The 23162-nt window shown below is 43.2% G+C and overlaps 1 protein-coding gene across 1 annotated transcript in view; it reads left to right on the top strand.

The window, feature by feature from the left end:
• Window positions 1–23162, top strand: part of CPXM2 (carboxypeptidase X, M14 family member 2) — a gene marked incomplete at its 5' end in the record, with an annotated part of 121409 nt that overhangs the window by 68252 nt on the left and 29995 nt on the right. The window contains 2 exons of the mRNA XM_082674072.1: window positions 15809–15893; window positions 16877–17027. Of these exons, the coding sequence (XP_082530198.1) occupies window positions 15809–15893; window positions 16877–17027 (236 nt within the window). The remainder of the gene's footprint in view (window positions 1–15808; window positions 15894–16876; window positions 17028–23162) is intronic.

Genomic DNA, 23162 nt, shown 5'->3' with positions numbered 1-23162 from the left:
GTGAGCTGAGGTTGGCACCATCTATAAAGACAAGTTTTAATAAGCAAAGTCCCAGTGTAACCTTATTCAGGGGTTTTCCAGAACACTAGGGAGAAAACCAGTTTCTGTTCACTGTTCAGCTATTTATTGCATGTGTCCGTCAGACAGCTAAGCCACCTTCTGTGAACTCACTCAGCCACCAGCTTGGCTGGTCATGTATCTGTTTCTGAGTCCTTCTTGTTATTCAGGTGAATAAACAGGAGAATGTTCAGGAAGTGTGGATTAGCCAGCATCCAGCCCGGTATCTAAAATGGCATGAACCCCTGAAAACCCCCTTTCTCAGTTTCCTTGATGAGAAATTGCCAATAGCATTTATCTCAAAATTGTTTGAACAAATCACATGGAGAATTACCGTCTTGTTTTTGACCTGTTTAGACTGGTGTTTCTCAACCTCTGCACTTTCGGCATTTTGAGCTGGATAACTTAGCTCTGGGAGTTGTCCTGTGCATTTTAGGCTCTTAGTGGCATCCTGGCCTCTATGCATTAGGTGCCCCCCATGGTAGCACCCCACTTAGCCCCCATCCCCCGGTCATAATAATCAGGAATGTCTCAGACCTTGCCAAATGTCCCTGGGGGGCAAAATCACCCCCAGTTGAGAACTGTTGCTGTATGTTCAGACTTGGGGGTCTCTTCCCAGTCAAATACAGTTGGTAGCACTGCTCAGGGCCTGTCGGTGTTCCACAGTGCAGTGAGAGTCTACCCACGTGGTTGATGGAGTGCACAGGAGAGCATATCGGGTCTTGGGCTGGAATTGGAAGTGTTTCTAGAAGTCTCCAGTGGCCAATATGATGACCTGCTTGTTCTTGCCAGCTGGGCTCATGATGGGTAAAAAACAGAGTGTGCCTCTTTCTGGCACATGGCTTCTAACATCGCGTAGAAGGAACCAAATGTTTTGAGAAACACCAGGAAACTTCACCTATGGTAAATGAACCATAACGTTAAACATTGATTTGTCAGATGGGAAGGAATTTCCTCAGTGGCGATTTGGATTCTAGTTCCACTTTGAGAGACTGGTGTGTTGAGATGGGCAGGGTGACTTAGATTTCTGTGGCTGTGGTTTTTGGCTAAGCCCTAAGCTTCCCATTCATTGAATAGAATTAACCAACCATTGTTTTATCCTGTTGGGACTGAGGTGGTAGGACATGTCTGGACCCACAAGCCTAGGGAAGGAGAGGAAGGGGCTGGAGTGAGTTAAGAGTGGAACTAGAGTCTGAGTGGGGTCCTTGTGGTGGGCAGGTGTCCCCCGCACATGATGTCCACATTCTGATCCCAGAACCCATGAATCTCTTACCTTACATGGTGAAAGAGACTTTGCAGATGGGATTAAGTCAAGGACTTTGAAATGGAGAGAGGGTTCTGGACTATTTAGGTGGACCTAATCTAATCATATGGGTTGAAAAGGGAGAACCTTTTCCAGCTGTGGTCAGAGGAGCCATGACTACTGAAGACTGGGTAGAGAGATGCGACACCACTGGCTTCAACGTTGGAGAAAGGGGACCATCATCCCAGGAATGGAGGAGGCTCTAGAGGCTGAAACAGGCAAGGAAACAGATCCTTCCCTAGAGCCTCCAGAAGGGAACCAGCCCTACTGACACCTTGACCTTAGACCAATGAGACTTCTGTTTTACAGAACTGTACAGTAGTAAATTTGTGTTCTTTTAAGCCAGTAAATGTGTGGGAATTTCTTACAGCAGCCATAGGAAACCCATATGGCTCTCAAAGTCTAGAGGTCGAAACAGGAGTCCGGTGAGCGTAAAGCCCAAAGCAGGGGTGCTTGGGAGCAGACATTCCAGAGTGAGCACTGATCCCTTGTTTCAGATGGTAACCCTGGTCCTACTAGACGTGTGTGTGCGCGTGCGTGCATGTGAGTACGCATGCTTGTACTGGCCAGAATACAGAGCTTTGCAGGCTGGAGAGACATGGGCTCCTCTGGGCAGAAACCAAAATTCCAGACTACTTAGAAGGCTTTATATCCTATCACTCACAGTCCACCATCCATACATATCTATTCCAATTTGGTGCTTACATATTCCTTGTGTGGTCCCACTATTTTTATCAGGAGGTTTGAAAGAGGATGGTATTATATTTCTAGTACAGCTGCTGTTCTTTTTTTTTCTTGCGGTACGCGGGCCTCTCACTGCTGTGGCCTCTCCCGTTGCGGAGCACAGGCTCCGGACGCGCAGGCTCAGCGGCCATGGCTCACGGGCCCAGCTGCTCCGCGGCATGTGGGATCTTCCCGGACCGGGGCACGAACCCGTGTCCCCTGCATTGGCAGGCGGACTCTCAACCACTGCGCCACCAGGGAAGCCCAGCTGCTGTTCTTGAGTACCAGAGTCGACGCATATATTATCTACATTAGCTCATTTAATCTTCACAAATGGCAGTTGTCAGACGATACTGACAATGCTGATCTGCCCTCTGACGGCATTCAGTGTTGCTTGGGAGCACAGGGAAGGTATCGGGAAGGATTTGGGAGACCAGGCTTCTCTGATTCTTTTGGCTCTTCTCAAATATCCCCATTGTCATGGTGGTGATCTCTGTTTTCTAATCCACAAGCTCTCCTCAAGCTGCGGTGGGACATTCGGCTCACGCTGGCTGGCTGGGTACTTGGTTTTCTGGCCCTCAGCAGACTCAGATTGGTTGGTGGGGCCGGTAGGACTTTCTAACAACACCTGCCCTTGACTCGCTGTTCCTTACCTGTTTCCAAGTGAATCAGTCTGGACTGAACATTGTCTCTTCTTAATGTAATGAATACCTTATTGAGGCTGGAAGATGTAGCCAACCCACTCCAATATCTTATCTTTGCTATGTAGTCCTAGCTCCACGGGACCTGTGGACTGGGTCACAAACACACAGCTGGTAACACTTTAACTGGTTTGTTCCTGAAGAACAGTAGTCACCAACTTCCCAGCCTAGGCTCGTACTGTCTGCCTCGCTCAGACTTAGCAAAAACTTAGCAGTTTTTGAATAGGACTCCCTTGGGTGGAAAGTACCCAAGTCTGCTTTGAGGCACACTGGGTGTGTCAGGGAGCCGATGAGCAGGAGTGGAGGTGGAGCTGGGCTCCTCCGCCGGAACCTGGGGTTGTAGCGCTGCCGGGACCGTCTGAGGTCCCCTCGGAGCTCCTTTGTGCTTCAAGCTCACTCTGCTCTGCATCTGGCCTCTAGACTGGCCTCTGCTTCTCCAGCCACATTATGGGGAATGCGACTGCCATCAGCACTCAAGGTTTACAACTTACAATTGCGAGTGTCACGTGGTCTCAAATACAAAATCCCAGGGAAGGATGTATTGACTTATCTTGGGTCAAGTATCAAGTGTAGGCAAATCAACTGTGGTCACATCATCAAGGTACTGTGATTGGCCTGGTGCCCACCTTTAGGCCATTCAGCCGTGGCCAAGGTGTGGGGTCATGCTGCCTAAAATATCTGCTCCAAAGGTAATCATGTAGAAAGATACAGATGGAAAGATAACTCCTGAAAATATTAGGCTGAACATACAAAACAATGTGTCCAGACAGATATAATTCCCATTTTTGGCACACACCTTCAAATAGCTGAGATTCTCATCTCTACTTGTTGAAAACAACTGTTGTTACATAATACTCATTAGAAAAGTTGATTAAGATCTAGTTTGCATGTTTAGGTTATGTTTTTAATGTTCGATTTTGTTTAAGTTCTGAAAATTGTTTTTGTGACCACACACCAGCTCGTGTTTGTGTTTTGTAGAAATTGAGATTATTTGCAAGGGATTGAGAAGTGCTGATTATAGGTTTAAGTTGTAAGCATTTTTTGACGGAGAACAGTTACTAGTCCCCATGTGCAGCTCCGGAGAACTTGTTTCAATACCCCAAAAAGGTTGGTGATTGTTCTGGGGATCCTGAAATCCTGCAGCCAGAGCCGAGGGAAAAGAGGAGTGTGATGAAAACCAAAGGATGGGAGACTGGAGCATCCAGGATGGAGAAACAGGAATGAAAAGCAATCTGACCCTTTCCTCCTGCCAGCCCAGCTCGCCTCCTGCCAGCCCAGCTCACAGCCACGTCCTTAATGAGAAACTTAACTTGTTTGTCTGAGATAAAGTAAGACCATGTGTGTGGAAGCATTTCGTAAACTGAAGGCCATAGGAATTATTATTAGGACATGTTAGGATAGTTGCTCTTTCAAAGAAAAAATTATCGTGTATTTATAAGAAGTTACCAGGGCAAAGATTTTATGTTTTTTTTCTTAAAATATGTCTTTAAGGATGAATGTAGCATCTTCACATACGTCCTGTCCCAAGAGATGATTGGGACATTTTCCTGTGCAGAAGGCTATTCCACAATATTCAAATAAATATTTTATCTTTTTCATTGCGTAATGTTTGATGGTTACAAAACCATTGATGTAACATGCACTTAAGGTATTAAGCATTATAATAAAACCAACACTCAGCAACCCACCACATACCTGAAGAGCTGGAACGTTGCCAATACTTTTGAAACTATTTATGTGCTCTTTCCTGATCCCACCTATTTGCTTCCTCCCAAAAGTGAAACCATTCTCCTTATTAGGGGTTTATTATTCCCTTGCCTTTTAAAAACAATCTTATCATGTATGTATAACATATGCAAGAAATTTTCTTTCTTTTTGAGCTTTATCAAAAAGATTTTTCACTTTATGTAGCTTTTTTTTTTTTTTTTTTTGCGGTACGCGGGCCTCTCACTGTTGTGGCCTCTCCCGTTGCGGAGCACAGGATCCGGACGCGCAGGCTCAGCGGCCATGGCTCACGGGCCCAGCCACTCCGCGGCACGTGGGATCTTCCCGGACCGGGTCACGAACCCGCATCCCCTGCATCAGCAGGCGGACTCTCAACCACTGCGCCACCAGGGAAGCCCTATGTCGCTTTTTAAACTTGTTTTCAACTCAGCATTATACTTCAAAGGATTGTTTGTGTGCCCGTAATCGTAGTTCAGTAATTTGTACTGCCATTTAACCTTGGGAATATGCCTTATGGAGATTGAATTGACCCCTTTTCAATTTTTTGTTACTTTATTTTATTATACTTTTTTTTTATTATACTTTTAAAAATAATGCTGCTATTAACATTCTTGTATATGTCTCTTGGAGCGCATGTACAAGGGGATCTCCGTGGTATGTACTTGGAGCAGAATGGCTGAGTTGGAAGGTACATAAATGTTGAGTTTAATGGAATAATGACAAGTTATTTTCCAGAGTGGTTGTCCAAGCAGCTTCTCCTCCAGTAGCTTTAGAGTTCCTGTTACTCCACATCCTCACCAACATTGGGTATTGCCATTCTCCTAAATTTTCAATAGAAAGAGTGTGTTTTCAACGTAAAGCAGTATCTTTCACTGTAGTCCTAACTTGCATTTCCCTAATCACTAATAAGGTTGAACTTCCTTTCCCATGTTTACTTGCCATTTTTGTTACCTTTACTGTAAAATACCTGTCATGTTTCTCCATGTTTATATTGTGTTTTTCTCCTTTGTCTCATTGATTTATAGAATTTAAAAAATATATTCTGAACATTAATCCTTTTGTTAGTGAAATGTGCTCGGAATATATTCTCTCAGCTTAAGGTTTCTCCTACTGGTTTCTTTATGGTGTCTTTTGAAAAGCAAAAGTTTTTATTTTTAGTGTAGTTCAATTTATTTGTCTTTTATGATTAGAATGATTGTGTCATATATAAAATCTTTTCATACCCCATGGTTACAAACTAATTCTCCCATATGTTCATTATTTTTTTTTAAGTTTCAAGTTTTACGTCTCACATTTAAGTAGTTAATCCATTTGGTTATGATTTTTGTAAAAGGTGTGAAATATAGGGTCCAATTTCAACTTCTTTTTATATTAATATCCAGTTGCCTTTGGACATACATTGTAATAGCATATTTAGTTCCCATTGATATGTAAGACATCTCTATCAAGTTTATATACGTACATGAGTCTGTTTCTGGGCTCTCAATTTTGTTCCATTTACAATTTGTCTATTCATCCATCAATATCACAGTGTCTTCATTACTGAGGCTATAAATAAGTCCTAATATCTTGATAGGGCCACTCCCCCCTGCCCCCTGTTCCTTCTTCTTATAAAGTATCTTACTATTTTCTTCCCTATAAATTTTAGTATCAGTGTGTCAAGTTTCTTTACTATGCTATTGGGATTTTTATTGAGAATTGACATTTTTCTATCTATGAACATAGTATAGAGATCTCCACTTATTTATATCTTTTGAAATGTCTTTCAATAAAGTTTTCTCCATAAACGTCCTGCACATCTTTTGCTCATTTTATTTCTAAGTATCTTATTTTTGGCTGCTTATGTATAGAACTGTGATTAATTTTTGTATAGTAGCCTATGTCCAGTCATCTTGCTGAACTCTCTTATCAGGTCTAATAATTTTTCTAGTTTCTTTTCAGTTTTCTTTGTAGTCAGTTAAATTCTTCGGGATCTAAATTTGTTGCTTTTTGTTTCTGCTGCTTCTTTCCCATAGAGAATGTTTTCTTGTGTGTTTACTGATTTTTTAAAAATTGTGAGCACCTACGTGATTGAACTTAGTGAAACCTCTGAGAACCTAAATTGAAGGCTCTTTTCTTTAGAGGGGATTCATGTGTGCTTCTTTTGGGAGCTGGATGGATACTGCTGTTCTGAAGTCATTTTAGCCCCCTTTGAGGGTCCAAGAAAAAGTCCCTGAATCAGTTTCCCTACCTTTTGTTGTCCCCAGGCTTAGTGTTTGGATCCCAGCACTGTTATGTGCATTTTTCCCTAGGGCGACTCTGCCCTTTTTCTTTGCTCACTCTTCATGTTTTTTTTCAGTTCACAGATCTTTTTTTTTTTCCTTGGAGATGTCCTTTACTTGTTTGCAAGCCCACTGGTGTTTTAAAACATTCATTTGTTTTAATGTAACCAGGATCTCGTTGTACTGAAGCAGAAGGCTCTGTAAGCATTTAGTCTACCATTTCGTCGATGGGGGACATTCTTGGTTTTTATTTTAACCAAATTAACATTAGGTAGTAAAATACCTGAATGTGTCCCGGTTTTTTGCCTTGTAGCCCACCTCCTCTGTTTTCCTGATCTGAAGGAAGGCTGGATTGGTGGGAAGCGTAATCTCATACCAGGATAGAATTTTGGGGGAAGGGGGATTGTTTTTTATTTTTGTTTCTGTTTTACGTGAGGGAGGTGGCTGGAGCCCAGGGAGAGTCAGCAGAGCCTCTCGGCCTTTCTGCAGTCAGGAAGTCTTTGACACAAGCACATCTTTACTTGGGCTGCATTGCAGTTGAGTTGAAATCTCCAGTCACAGAGAATTAAATGTCAAGGTGGTTTTGTGATGTGGAAAATCTCTCTGAGGGAACTGGAAACAAGCCACAAAGGGCTGTGAATGTCAAGCCTTCTCCAAGGATTAGGAGACAGGAAGCATGGGCATTATAGATCCAGTTTTTGAAGCTGGTTCTCTAATAACAATGGATGTGTCAGTCACAAAAGAATAAAATATGCAGCTTTTATGTTAGATAAGGAGTGTGTTGCATTCATTAACCTGCCCCCAACCTCCTTCATTCCCCTTGGCCGCACACCCTTTCTCTGCCCTCTCACAACTTCACAGCACTTAATCATATTCTCTTGAAATTTCTAGTTTACTTCCCCATTTCCCTCATTAACCTGTAAAAATCTTGAGTAAATAGATCATGTCTAATTTATCTTTGTAGTCTCAGAGGCTGGCATGGTATTTGCAATGTAATGGCTGCAGGGTTAGGAGCAGGACTTCACACATTCCATGTTGCCTTCATTTTTTCATGCAGGTAGAACTTTCAGACAATCAGTCCTACCCCAGCGTTACTGATTGGCAAATATCTCTTCTATCACCCTGGATTACCAACCTTCTTAAATTTAAATAAAAAGGAATTAATTCTTTATTTCTTTGTAGCTGTGACAGATTTTTATTATTACTGGGGCACAAAGGGTTAAGCCCGAATATCAGTCGCTCTCTGGAAGTGTCTGAAGGGAACATAAGAATTATGTTTATAGTTCAACTGGTAATCCTAGATGTTGGTATAGAATTTGACAGTATATTAATTATGATATATTATTCTTATTAAGAACTCAGATTTATGGAGCAGTTATTATGTTCCAGGTGCTATGCTCAGACTCTACATGCATTACCTCATTCACTCCCTAATCACTGTGCAAAGACATAGAGTTGTTACCTTACAGTTGTCTTACAGCAGGAGCCCAGAGGTCACATGACTCTCATGCTGGTAAGTGGAAGAACTAGGAGTTTAGTTTGGGCTTCTTGACCTCAAAGCCTGAGGTTGTAACCAATATACTATAACATCTCTCAACTTATAAATTAACATATAACCTCCTTGTAGGTATCATTATTTCCAGAAAGGTTACACAGCTTGTCAAGTACATGTAGTTAGTAAATAACAGTGCTGGATTTGAGCTAAAGTGGTTAGCACTCATTTCTCTACTCATACTCTTATTGTACATTTATTTACTAAATGTCACAACAATAGTTTCAAAATGTCTGTCTGTGTGTAAATAAAACAATGCCTCAGGAGCTAATCAAATCTAACTTTTAAAGTACTGAAAGAAAATAATTGTCAGCCTAGAATTCCCAGAAAAAATATGATTCAAAAATGAAGGTGAAATGAAGCCTATTCAGACAGTAAAAACTGAAAAAAGTTATTGCTAACATATCTGCTTTGAAAGAAATAACAAAGGGAGTTCTTCAAGCAGAAAGAAAATGATCTCAGATGGAAATATGAAAATGCAAAAATAAATGAAAAATATCAGAAAGGTTAAATAAGTAGGTTTATAATTATCAACCATACAAAACAATAGTAGTAATGTCTTAGAAAATTTATTTATAGAATTAAAAATAAATTCAAAAATCATGTAAAAGATAGAGGGATAAATGGACTTAAATTATTGTACCGGTTCTAGTATTATCATGGAAGTGGTAGAAATTAAAATTTGAATAAGACTAGTAGTTTAAGGGTACATAGGTAATCTTTAGGGTAATTATGAAAAAAATAGTGTGAATGTATAACTAGTAAGTTAATAAAGAGAAAATAAGAATATTTGATCATAAAATAAAAATTCAAAAAGTAGAAAAAAGGAACATGAAATAGGTGGGTCAAATAGAAAACAAATAGTAAGATGGTAAATATAAATCCAAATATAGTACTAATTACATTACATTTAAATGAACTATATTATCCAATAGAAGAATAATATTATCATACTGCACCTAAGAAAAAATACAGAAAAACGAACTATATGCTATTTACAAGAGACACAGTTTAAATTTAAGCAGTCAGAAGTTAAAAGTAAAAGGATGGGAGGAAATATATCATATAAATCTTAACCAAAACAAAGCAAGTTTAGCTATCCTACTATCAGACAAAACTGACTTTAAGGCAAGAGGCATTGATAGAAATAAAAAGGGATATTTCATAATCATAAAAGAGTCAGTCTACCAACAATATATCACAGTCAAATTCGTATGTACTCAACAACATAGCTTCATAATATATATAGAAAACATTGCGAGAACTAGGAGAAACAGACAAATTCATAGGCAGATTGGCATTCTTTTTACATCTTTCTATAACTGATAGAATAAGCAGATGAAAAATCATTATGGATGCAGAAGATCTGAACAACACAGTTGATACATTTGTTCAAAATTATATGTGTGGGGCTTCCCTTGTGGCACAGTGGTTGAGAGTCTGCCTGCCAATGCAGGGGACACGGGTTCGAGCCCTGGTCCGGGAGGATCCCGCATGCCGCGGAGCGGCTGGGCCCGTGAGCCATGGCTGCTGGGGCTGTGCGTCCAGAGCCTGTGCTCCGCAATGGGAGAGGCCACGACAGTGAGAGGCACGCGTACCGCAAAAAAAAATTATATGTGTGGAACATTGCATACAACAATCACAGAATTGCAATTAGTTTAAATGCACATGGAACGTTAGAGTTGACTATACGCTGAGTCATAAAGGAAACCTCAACAAATGCCAAAGTATTGACATGATTTAAAGTATGTTCTCTGTCCACAATGGAATTAAAGTAGAAATCAGTAATAAATAGATAACTGGAAAATCCCTAGTAACTGGAAATTTAAAATTATACTCCTAAATAGTTCATGATCAAAGAAGAAATCACGACTGGAATTCATATTTTGAACTGAGTGATAATGAAGGTATGACATATCAAAATTATAGCATGTGGCTAAAGCAGTGCTGAAAGGGACTTTCTAACCTTAAATGCACATATTAGAAATGCAGAAAGACTGAATATCAGTGATCTCAATAAATTGTACAAAAAGAACAGCAAATCAGACCTAAAGAATTACCGAGAAAAAGATAATGAAGATAAGAGTAGAAATTAATAAAATATTACTTTGAGCCTTAGGAAGTTGCTGATATTCAATCATTTTGATCTATAAAAACAGTAGTTTCATATGGTTCTTAATAGGAAACAAATAATAGAGAGAGTAAACAAGGCCAAAAGTTGATTCTTTGAAAAGATTAATAAAATGAATAAACTCATGGCAGACCAGGGAAAGAGGAAAAAAATCAACTACCAATGCCAAAATTGGAAAAGGGAGCATTGTTAAAAATCTTACAGACGCGAAAAAGACAATAAAATGATACTAAGAACGTGTTTGTGCCAATAATATTGAAAATAGCTGAAACGCAATAATTCTTCAAAAGACACAAGTTACTAAAACTGACAGAAGAAGAAATAGAATATCAGAGTGGTCCAATACCTACTAAAAATGTCAATTCATTATTAAATATTGTCCCACAAAGAAAACTGCCAATTTCAGAATGTTTGAGTTCTTCCAAACATTTGAGAAAGGTATAGCACTTAAAAAAAATCCAGAAAATGGAAAAAGGGAAGCATTTCCCACCTATGAGTTTGACATAAATTTGATATCAAAATCTGATTAGGACATTACAAAAAGCAAATTTATGAAAAAATTTCTTTCTTGAGCATAGATACAAAAAATCCTAAGCAACGTATTGCCAAATTGAATCCAGCAATATGTGGATCCAGCAGTCCATCACCACCAAGTGGGATTTATTCCAGGAATGTAAGTGTGGTTTAGCCACAGTTGTAACCAATTGCTATAATTCACCACATAAACAGAACTAAGGAGAGAAATAATATGATCACTCTGATAGATGCATAAAAGGCATTTGAGAAAATTCTATAGCCATTTGTGTTTAAAAGAAAAAAGATCCCTTTAAGCTAGCAATAAAGAGGAACTTTCTTAATCTGAAGAAACATATCTACCAAAAGCCCATGGTGGAGTATAGCCAAGCTCCTTGCAGTGAGGGGCACTGGGGCTCACACTGCAGACTCTGCTTGGAGCTCCTGCTATGACTCCAAAGCTTGTATGTACTGACTCATTTTGAGAACTAGAAGTTTTTTATAATGTGAAAAAAAGAAATAGTCCAAACAGCAGGAATTACATATTCTCCTGTTATAACAGTAGAAAGTATTTTGATAGAAGCTGAAAGACTCTATTCAGCATTTTCTGAACATAACATGATATGGAGATGCAGCAACCATCTTACAACCCATCTTACAACCCTTGGAGACAATGAGTATGAAAAATGAATGTCTACTGATGTTGATTCTGGTACAGTCAACCAGCTGCATAAGTGCTAGCAGCTGCAAACATCCAGATTCTCTTGTTATGTGAGAAAGAATGAACTCATACTTGGTTACAATAAAAACAAACTAACACATAAACAAAGGAAAAAAACCCCTACTGGAAACGTAGTGAAATACTCAATGGTGAAATACTTAAACCTTTCCTTCAATCTCAGGAATGAGACAAAGATGTCTATTATTAGCATTTCTTTCAGCATTGAACTGGAGATCCTAGTCAGTATAATAAATAAAGCAAGAAAAAAAAAATAAAGCCCTAACAATTGGAAATAAACAGAACTATCATTGTTCTCAGATGACATATCATGTCCTTAACAACATCCAAAGGAATCCCAAACTCTTAGAATTATTAATGAATTAGCAAAGTGGTTGGATACACAGTCAACATACAAAAAGTATTTATATTTCTACATACCAGCAACAAAAAAGGAGAAAATAAAACTTAAAATATTATTTATAAAATAATCAACATCAACTATCTAGGAATAAATCTAACAAAAGGTAAGTACAATAACACCTAAATAAATAGAGGGGTATACCATGTTTATGGATTGGAAGATTTAATATTGGAAATGTTAATTCCTTTAAAACTGACCTATAGATTCAATGCCATCTCAATTAAAATCCAAAAGGCTTTGTTTTGGAAATTGACAAGCAGAATCTAAAATTTATATAGGAATGCAAAGGGCCAAGAACAGTCAAGGAAATTGTGAAAAGCAAAAACAAAATGGGAAAATGTACACTACCAGATACAAAGACCTATTATAAAGCTACAGAAATCAAGACAGAGTGGGTTTAACATAAGATAAGGAACAATGGAACAGAATATAGCATCCCCAAACATACCCACACATGTACAGTCACGTGATTTACAGCAATGGTGCTGTTGATGTGCAATAGGAAAGTAATCATATAAATGGTTATGGGTCAATTGAAAGCCCATATGGAAAACAATGTATCTTGACCCTTACCTCACACCGGTACCAGTCCGTGGCCTGTTAGGAACCGGGCGGCACAGCAGGAGGTGAGCAGCAGGCGAGCAAGCGGAGCTTCATCTGTATTTACAGCCACTCCCCATCGCTCACATTACCGCCTGAGCTCCGCCTCCTGTCAGATCAGCGGCGGCGTTAGAGTCTCATAGGAGCGCGAACCCTGCTGTGAACTGCGCATGCGAGGGATCTAGGTTGCGCGCTCCTTATGAGAACCTAATGCCTGATGATCTGAGGTGGAGCTGAGGCAGTGATGCTAGCGCTGGGGAGTGGCTGCAAATACAGATTATCATTAGCTGAGAGGTTTGACCGCACAGAGACCATAACAAATCAATGGCTTGCAGACACATCAAAACCCTATCAGTGAGTGGCTAGTGAAAACAAGCTCAGGGCTCCCACTGATTCTGCATTATGGTGAGTTGTATAATTATTTCATTATATATTACAATGTAATAATAATAGAAATAAAGTGCACAATAAATGTAATGCGCTTGAATCATCCCAAAACCATCCCCCTCCCCGGTCCGTGGAAAAATTCTCTCCCACGAAACCAGTCCCTGGTGCCAAAAAGGTTGGGGACCGCTGGTTTAGAGGCAGACAGAGAACAGGAGAAGAGGAGTCCAGACAAATGGAACAGTATGTGCAAAGGCCCTGAAGCAAGAGAGAGTATAATCAGTATCAGGAATTGAAAGAAAGAGCATGGAAAACAGGAGGTAAGCAAGGGTCTTATAGAACATGATGAGGAATTTGGTCTTAATACTAACATAGCTGATACTTTAAGCAGGAGGTGACATATTAGTATTTCATTAGAAAAGTAAACCTCTGACTGCATGATAGATTGGAGGACAGTTTACATTTCAGAAGACCAGTGGGAAGCAACTGCAATAGTCCTGGCCAGAGAGAATGGGCTGGGTGGTGGGAGTGAAGATGGAGGGAGTGAAGAGATTCTAGAAGGATGTGGAAGGTACAATTGACAGAACTTGGTGATGGTTTCACTGTAGGGGAGAGAGGGAAAGGGGGGCCAAGGAGGACTCTGGGATTTTGTTGCCCTGGGTAGATGACAGTACTTTTTCTGAGGCAGGGGGTCCCAGGTTGAGGTACAGAGTGGACGAAATAAATCAGTTGGTTTGGGCGGGTTCAATTAGAGACATCGCTGAGACGGTAAGTGGAGAGGTCAGCTAGGCAGAAGGATGTGATGTAGGTCTGCCGTTCAGAAGAGAGGGCTGAGCCACATCATTAATTACCCTTCAAACGTAAGTGTTGGATTTGTCCATATTTGCTTTTTTTTAAGTTTGAGAAATTATTACTTGGTTTGCATTTCCTTTTTTCTCTCTCCCCTTTTCTTTGGAGGACTTGTTTGAATTTTTCTTTCCACCCCTCTCTTATTGTTTGTGTGCTTCTTTTGACTGAGAAGCTTCCTAAATTCATCACTTCCACCCACGCGTGGGTGAGGGATACACCCCTCACCTCTGCCACCCCTCACCTCTGCTGACTGCCTCGCTGGGTCACTGTGGGGTGTGATCAGCAGAAAAACAGATGGCAAAGGAACTGCAGATGCAAGTCATTTGGAAATAATTTGAATGTTGGAAACAGTTTGCCGTTTGGGGTGAGGATCATTTTCCGGTGCAAAGGGCCTGAGCTGTTGCTGAGGGGCCTTTCGAAAGGCGTGCTTAGCACATCTTAATCTGCAGGCGTGGGCTCAAGTCCGTAACCTCCTGCGGAGGAGCACGTTGTTTGATAGATCCTGGCTCCCAGCAGGTAGTCACAGAAAGCTGGTGGACAGGTGAGAGAAGGGAGAAAGTTCAGCAGAGGGTTGGCTTCCAAGCACATATAAAAGCACCTAAAAATAATTTTTGAACGAGTCAGGCAATTCAGAATGAATAGAGCCAGCAGCTCTTTCTAAACAAACTTTACTAAACAGTATTGATTTGGACTAGAAACTGAGAACCTTCTTGGGATCTGTCTGGATCCTGAGTCCAAGGAGATTTCACAGTAGGAAAACAAGGATTCCAAATGCTTCAGCTGGTGGAATGTTCTAAAAGATTAGTACATTGGTGCTTAGTTCCAATATTTAAGAAATTTGAAAGGAAGACGCTCATGAAGACTTGTCTATGTTGCTTAACAATTAATGTTATAAAAAACTGAGACAGGGGCTTCCCTGGTGGCGCAGTGGTTGAGAGTCCGCCTGCCAATGCGGGGGACGTGGGTTCGTGTCCCGGTCCGGGAGGATCCCGCATGCCGCGGAGCGGTTGGCCGCGGAGCCATGGCCGCTGAGCCTGCGCGTCCGGAGCCTGTGCTCCGCAACGGGAGAGGCCACAGCAGTGAGAGGCCCGCGTACCGCAAGAAAAAAAAAAAAGAAAACTGAGGCAGAGCTGAAAAATGTGTTTTCCGCAGGAAAGTCATTTTTTTTTTTGCTTATCAAATTGACCTCCACTCTGGGAAGTCAACTTTTGGCTCTTTTCCCCTCAGTAATTTCTGTGCAGTAGGATGTGATGAAAGGGGTCTGGCCTGGGGCCCAGATATCACTGGATTATTGCTGGCTGTGGAGTGGGGTGGGAGAATTGTCTGCACGGCTGTGACAGCCCAGGAGAAACCTCGTGTGTCTTAGAGACTCAGGCTGCTGTTTCTGTGGTTGGTGGGATCTAGTTTGTTATGTTCCCAAACAGTTTTCCAAATGAAATTTCTAGGCCAACTTGCCGCTTTTGCTGAGATTTCTTTCCCACGTGGAACTCTACTACTGTGTGTGACGTAAATGTTCAGCATAAACAAATACGTAAGTTATTTGTGTACGTTTATGTGCGTGACCAACATGTAGTTCTTACTGGGGGCCAGGTATTGTCCTAAGTGTTGAAAGGGTATGAAACCATTTAATGCTTACATTAATATTTTAAGCTTGGTGCTCTTATAATTCCCACTTCGTGGATGAATAAACTGTAGCCTAGATGGGTCTGTTACCTGGCCAAGGCCACAGGAGGGTGAGCAGTGGGGGCCAGGGTGTGACCCAGTACTGTCCACCTCTGGGACCTGCTTTCTCTATTGCTGCACCTCTGCGTGGAAGAGGGAAACATTTTGAAGTGTGTAGTCCCAATGGTGTTTTGTTTTTTCTTAGGAGTGACTGGGTAACCTCCTATAAGGTCATGGTGAGCAATGACAGCCATACGTGGGTCACTGTTAAGAATGGATCTGGAGACATGGTGAGTCTCTTTTCCCTCCGACCACGCCCTTGGTGTCTGGCTGTGCAGGGCCTGGCAGAGGCAGTGGACACCCGACCAGTGTTTGCACCTGGATGTTGCCTGGTTCTGTGTCAACCCAGACCAGCCATCCAGTCTGATGGATAATGACCCCCTTTCCGTACCCGGAAGCTCGGAACCAAGTGGCCCACATTTAGGGCTCCAATGCAGAGCTGCTGGAATTCGGTCTCTTCCACAAGTCACAACTCAGCCCTGGAAGATCAGCGGCCCATGGGGAATATTGGGACCTGCACAGCTAGTCATTTATAGTAGTTCCTGAACTTTCTTTAACGACCCTGGTCTTTCAGCTCCACGCTTCCCTCCGGGTTAGCCAGTTCCGATCCTATCACCCTCTTCCTCGGGTTCTCAAGTGCAAGTTCCAAACATGGTATCCAGTGCCTTCCAAGATCTGACTGCAGCCTCCATTTCAACCTTCTTTATCATACTTACCGCGCCCCGCCCACCCCCCCAACCCTGCACACACTCCTCTGTGTTCCAGTAACAGGGAGATGGTTGCTCTTCTCCTGAATCCCATCTCTGGGCTTCTCCAGCCATTGCTTCCTTTGCTTTACAATCCCTCCCATCCCCACACATCTAAAGACTTCTTCTTCAAGGCCAGTTCAAATGACACCTCATCCCTGAAGCTTTGCCTGGTCCTTTCCTTCTTCTGACATCCCAGAGCTTTGTGGATGTCTCTTTGCCATGGCACTAATAGATTTCACCTATGACATCTAAATATAACGCCCCTCCTCCTCCCTGCCCGCCCCACTAGACTGGGGCTTCCTGAGGGCAGGGTCCAGGCCTGATCCATTTCTCCTTCCCCCTCAATGCCCAGCTCACGTTAGGTGTTGCTCGAGATCTTGTGGAATGAGTGAATTACTGACTCTTTCATGCCCCGATAATCAAGCTCTAAAAGATTCTCTTTTCTCCCCCTTGTGCATAAGTAGATATTTGAAGGAAACAGTGAAAAGGAGATTCCTGTCCTCAACGAGCTGCCCGTCCCCATGGTGGCGCGCTACATCCGCATAAACCCACGGTCCTGGTTCGATAATGGGAGCATCTGCATGAGGATGGAGATCCTCGGCTGCCCGTTGCCAGGTGAGTCTGCCCGTGCTTCCTGCAGGGCAGGAGTGCTGACGGAGCACAGGTGCTTAGCCAGCAAGGTGAATAAAAATGAGCCACACAGTCTTTTTCTCATGTAAAAAAATACCACATCTGTTGCAGAATATTTAGAAAACATAGGTAAACAAAAAGACAATAAACACACATCTCCCATAACCCCACTCAGAAACGCCATGAACATTTGGTGTATTAAAGTAATGCGTCAGCTGTGGTTTTGCCTACTGGGATTTTAAGATGATATATGTTGCAAGGTTGAAAATTCACTCAAAGCTGCTACTCAGAAGCAGGCAAAAAAAAAAAATTAGATCACATTGTTTTTGGTAACACGTTTAATTGCCCTTGACTGCTCCTGCTACACTGGGTAGAGGAGGTGGTAGGAGTTAATTTTAAACTTGACCATGTCCATAGTCTCTCCGTAAAAGTAACTTCGCTTGGATGCCTGTGTCTTTGGGAAAATGCTTGCTCCTTTCGGCTGTGTTCCCCTTGCCCTGTCTTCACATCGTGGTATCCGGGTGCGACCGCAGAGTGGCAGGAAGATGGGGGCTTGAGTTCACACGTGGACCCTTGCTGGTGTCTGCTCTGGACAGGCCGATCTTGTTTGGCTTTGGTGCTCTGTCGGCCTTTCAGAACTTATGAGTTCGTGTGCATACGGAGCCTTATGTGGCAGCCCCTTCATCCTGTCCAGACATCTCCAGGGAAGGAAGCTGGCCTCCAGAACATTCCTAAGGCCCTTCACTAGGGCCTCTAGGAATTTCCACTTTCCTGTCCACCCACAGTCAGGCCGTAGGGAACGAGGAGCACAGCTTCGGGTTCTCTCTCCTATACTTTCTCCCCCAGGAAAGCCTCAGCTTTCTTGTCTAGTGAGAGTCAGGCCTTGCTACCTCTGGATTCCCCCTGCCAGGGGAAGGGCACCACCAGCTCTGATGTCTCAGGTGCCGCTATATCCGTCACGCTATTTCTGTAGCCATCCCACCCCCCACACCGTGAACTTACAGTTACTGAGTTTTCGAAGCATATTTTATGTCGTTTATTGCTTTTCCCTCAATCCCGTAATATCCATGATCTTGCTTTGCCAAGTATGAATTTGTAGAACATACGCTCTGTATTGGTGAGAAAGATGGGTCTACCTACCTACCTACTTACCCTCACACCAGACGGATTCTTTGTTATATATTTGTGCTTACTAGACGGCAAACTTTTTTCATGTCATTTAAACTATTAGAGACCATCTGTCTTGTGAACGCTTTTATTCTAGTCTGCGGACAATATCTCATGTTTTCAAACTGCCTCTTATAGTTAGAAGTTCAGTTGTGTCCAGTGTTTTGATTCTCTACAGAATCCCACAGTGCGTATCTTTGTTTCTGTGTCATTGTGCGCGTCCAAAATTATAGTGTAAATTATGGGATTATTGCTCACATTAGGTTACGGTGGCTGGGATTGCTGGTGGAAAGGAAGTATGTGTTTCCAAGGACGATCCAGATTTGGGATCCGGGCCTCCTTTTGTGGCTGGCTTAGCCTGGGGTGACAGTCGCCTGCTGCCGCCCAGGGCCTGCTGGGCGTTCCTGAGTTCACTGCATCCGCAGGCACAGACGTAGGCGGGGGTCTGTGAGGCCTTCTTCGTGCCAGGTCACTCAGCACAGCCTTGGTCTGCTTGCTTTAAAAAGCAGGGTCACGGTTTCTCTCTGAGGGCGGGAATTCATCTGTTGTTGGTAAAGGGCAAAGGGCAGCCTGTGAGAGTCTCATGAAATAAATATTTTCCTGTTAAGTTATTCTTGGTGTGTGTATGTTTGAAGATAGGTCCTGGGGGCAATTTAAACACAAAGACAGAATTACCATGTGAAATCTGGATGGGTTTCAAGTATGGACTTGGAATGGTTCTATTTTCCAACCCTGAATACTTAGGGCCATTTTTCTTCTAGAAGTTACTTAGCAGTCTGCCCAGAGGGGAGCTGGCCTTTGTGCATGCCGCCCAGCGGTGGTCACATCTGAGGGCCTGGGGTGGCACAGGGGCCCCGTGTCCACGTGGGTAATTGAACCTTGCTCAGTTGCCTTGTTGTCGACGCAATTCCTTTATGCAAGTTAATGAGGCCAAAGGCAGGGGTGACCCAAGCAACTCAGCCGCTCAAACCCAAGGTGACTTTGTGCTCTACATGCAAACGCCCAGAGTCTATCTTCCTGGAACTCTTGTTTATGAAAACATTTACCTTTGCTTCTGCTTCTTCTCTGTTCTGTCTTCCCTGTCTTCCTGTGGACTCTCAGGTGAGAGCAGAGGAAGGGGAAGATTCTTTTTAAGTCTTCATGAATAATGTGTCCAGAAATTTTTGAACTAGAAAATGAATTACACTATACCATGGTCTATTAATAGGACTTTTAAAGCTCGAATAGAAAAGGGGGAGTGTTGTTTAATGGTTATAATTTCAGTTTTGTAAGATGAGAATGTTTTAGAGATCTGTTTCTGCAACAGTGTGGATATATGTAACACTACTCAACAGTACTGTTGAAAATGGTTAAAATGGTAAATTTTATGTTATGTGTGTTTTACCATGATTTAAAAAAATTTTTTAATTCAAACAAATCTTTTAAATGTTGTTCATTTTTTTAAAAAGTGAGAGGAAGTCCTCTTCCCCAAATTTGAATGGACTTGTCCATTTTGGACTAAGGATCTATGCATATCAGAAACTCTGGGGAGAGCTTCGTAAGATAAATTTTTAATAATGAAGAATTCAGGTGAAGACACACGCCAGCTGATTTGCAGATCACAGCCTTGGTGGTTTTCAGGTATTTTGCTGTTGCAAACAACACTGCAATGTGCTCTGTCTCTTTCAAAAAGGAGCTCCATTGTTCTGCACACGATTTCCCCACAGGGTGACAGGACTGTGCCCAGGGTCCTGGGAAATAACCCTGCAGGGCAGGCGGTGGCAATGCTTGAGCCCCTGGTGCCGGTCTGCAGCTTCTATTATGAATGTGAGACTCTGACCTCTTTGGGGCAAGTCTTCACTCCTCCCACCTCGTCTTCCTGGCCACCAGGTCTGAGCAACTGTCCTCTCTCTGCACAGTGCCAAGCGGTCCAGGGTCTTGAATTTGACCCAGAGGAGCTTGTGTCCCTCAAGCATGGAGGGGCTGCTAAAGGGCATCGCCCCTGAATCATCCCTTCGGGCAGGCCAGGACCCGTTGAGATGCTGTGTCTCCTTTCTCTGACTACACATACCCTCCATTCATAAGCCACTGAGAAAATGTTTTAATTGTAAGACCACCTACAGTCTCGCTGAACTGTAATAATGTTTCAGCCTGCCCCACCCCCTCTCAACAATTTGTATAAATTGGGGGAAGGATGGGTTCTATTGGATCAGCATAACCGCAAGGACCTTTTAAATCTATTTGCTTTACTACCTTCCACTTTTCTTCACCAAGTCAGGCCACACTCCCCCCAAAATTCATGTCCCCGTGGAACCTCAGAATGTAACCTTTTTTTGGAAAGAGGCACTTTGCAGATGTGAGTAGTTAACGATGACATCATACTGGGTTAGGGTGGGCCTTAAATCCAATGACTGGTGTCCTTAAGAAGAGAAAACAGAGCCACACAGGGAGAAGGCATGTGATGACTGAGCCAGAGACTGGAATCATGAGGCCACAAGCCAAGGATTGCTGTCAACCGCCAGAAACTGGGAAGATACAAGGAAGGATCTTCTCTGAGAGCCTTGAAAATGCACGGCCCTGCTGACAGCTTCATTTCAGACTTCTGTCCTTCAGAAATGTGAGAGGAGAAATTTCAAGCTACCTAGTTTATGACACTTTGTTATGGCAGTCCTAGGAAACCAGTACACTAACAGATCCAAAGACGGCATAATGTTCCATAATTATCCTCAATCCTGAGGATGTGCTTTTCATTTACCACTCGCTCCACCCTACCCTCCATTCTCTGTTCCACCATAGTGATAAGGTAATAGCATCATGGCATAAAGTGGGCCTCTTCTCAGAGGTCACCTGGGCCCTAGAAAGTGCTGTCTTTTTGTAACTAGCCCTTTCTACATAACTTGATTGGAGTATCCATCCATCCATCCATCCATTCATTCCTCACTCATTCATTCATCATCAGACGCTTCAGGAGCACCCGTTCGGAGTCAGGGCCCAAGGATTCTGAGATAAGATGCCACAATTGCTGCTCCCAGAGCTCTCGCTGTCCAGTGGGGGAGGCGTGGCGGCGTCTTTTCCCCAGTGAATCCCTCTCAGTTCAGGGGGCTCCAGGCTTGCTGGCTGCAGCCTGTCCCCCCTGTCGCAGAAGGCATCTTGCCCTTCTGAGTTTAAATAAACGTGTGATTTCTCTTCTTGTCCAACTGCCTGATGTTGATTATCTTAGGAAACTGTATAAACAGCAACACTCTTGAAAATTGTCTTTCCTGACAGTTTCTCCTGTCAGTCAGGCTGCAGATTGGCCCTGGGACTTCCTGGAGAAGGTGCGCCGGCCAAGAAATCAGAGCGTTTCCTGGACTCACGCAAGCAGCGTGGTGGAGATGCTATGCGGTGGGGTTATATGAGGCGGGGCGGCAAGGAAATAAGCATGAATGATGTGCTGCTCCCTCTTCGGAGCCACACGGAGCTGTGGGTTTGATGCTTGCACTGACAGTAATGACCTGAGATCATAATGGGCTCTGCCTGGGGGTCCACGTCTCCCCCTTGCCCCTTTTGGAGTGACCTTGTCATAAGAACAGTCAGATGGTGCTGGTCAAGTGCGACTTCTTCTCATTAGGGAGCCAGCTCTTTGCAGAAGGGGTTTGGTGCTGTTTGCATATGGTACCAGGTCATCTGTGCTCAGGGCTCCGTACTGGGGGTGTCGGGGCTTCGGGAGGTCACAAGGCCACAGTGATGGGCATTTCCTTGGGTGAGGGGCTGGCCTCGTGGCAGGGAAAGAAAGATCTGTGGTGGCTGCGTTTCTGGTATCCTCCTTAGTCCTCAGAGAGCACTTGGAGGCCAGCAATATTTTTTTTAAATGAGGTGAAATTCACATAACATACAATTAAGCTTTTTTAAAGCATACAGTTCAGTGATAGTATATTCACAAGGTTGTATGATCACTGGCTCTTTCTAGTTTCAGAACTTTGTCATGGACCCAAAACCAGCCTGGACCCACTGAGTAATCACTTCTGGATCCCCCTCCACGGGGTAACCTCTAATCTGCAATGTCTCTATGGATAAAGCGTGTCATGAGACTAGCGATTGTAGATTGCAGTGAGCCCCCTTTCCAGGAAAGACAGCCTTTCCTCTCCCAGCTGAGCACCCGCAAAGCAAGGTCCCAACCCCCAGAGCAGCAAACAGCTTAGCAGAACGGTCCAAGAATGGTGGTGTCCCCTTGGATGTCCAGGAATGGGGTTTGGTCTGCATAGTGTAGTGAGCTGGTCCCGGATTTGGGATGAGAATAGCGAGTGTCCACATCAGTGAGGAGCTGGGAACGTTCAGGTGTGGACTCGTTTCCAGGGCTGCCGTAACTAAGTACCAAAATCCAGGTGGCTTAGGATACAGAAAGTTATCGTCTCACAGTCCTAGAGGTAGAAGTTTGAGATCAAGGTGTAGCAGCGCTGGTTCCTTCTGACGCCATGAGGGAGAGTCTGTTCCGTGCCCCTCCCCCGGCTGCTGGTGGTTTGCTGTCTAACTTTTGACATTCCTCAGCTTGTTAGACGCATCACCCCCATCTCTGCCTTCACTGTCACATGGTGTCCCCTGCGTGCTTCTCTCCATGTTCACATTTCCCCTTTGGATAGACACAGTCATAATGGAATAGGGCCCCCCTAAGGACCTCATGTACACTTCATTAGCTCTGTAAAAACCCTCTCTCCAAATAAGGTCACGTCCTAAGGTCCTGGGGATTAGGACTGCAACATATCTTTTTGGAGGGGGGCCATCATTCAACCCCAAAGAGGCTTAATGAGTAGCCCCGTTGGGACGGAACAGGACTTTGAGTCACCGAATAAGAGACGTAATGTTGGGAGGGCAGTTTTAGACTCCATGTGCCCCGTCTGCAGTTTGTCTATTCCCATTACTAAGGTGTTCCAGAAGGAATCAGCTGGTTTTCAGTACATCTGATATATGAAACCAGCCACATGAAAGGAAGCAGGA

This window comes from Grampus griseus (assembly GCF_964374135.1).
Source record: "Grampus griseus genome assembly, chromosome: 16".
Classification (NCBI taxonomy): Eukaryota; Metazoa; Chordata; class Mammalia; order Artiodactyla; family Delphinidae; genus Grampus; species Grampus griseus.
The sequence above is the reverse complement of the archived record's forward strand: the minus strand, read 5'-3'. Positions and strand labels throughout refer to the sequence as shown.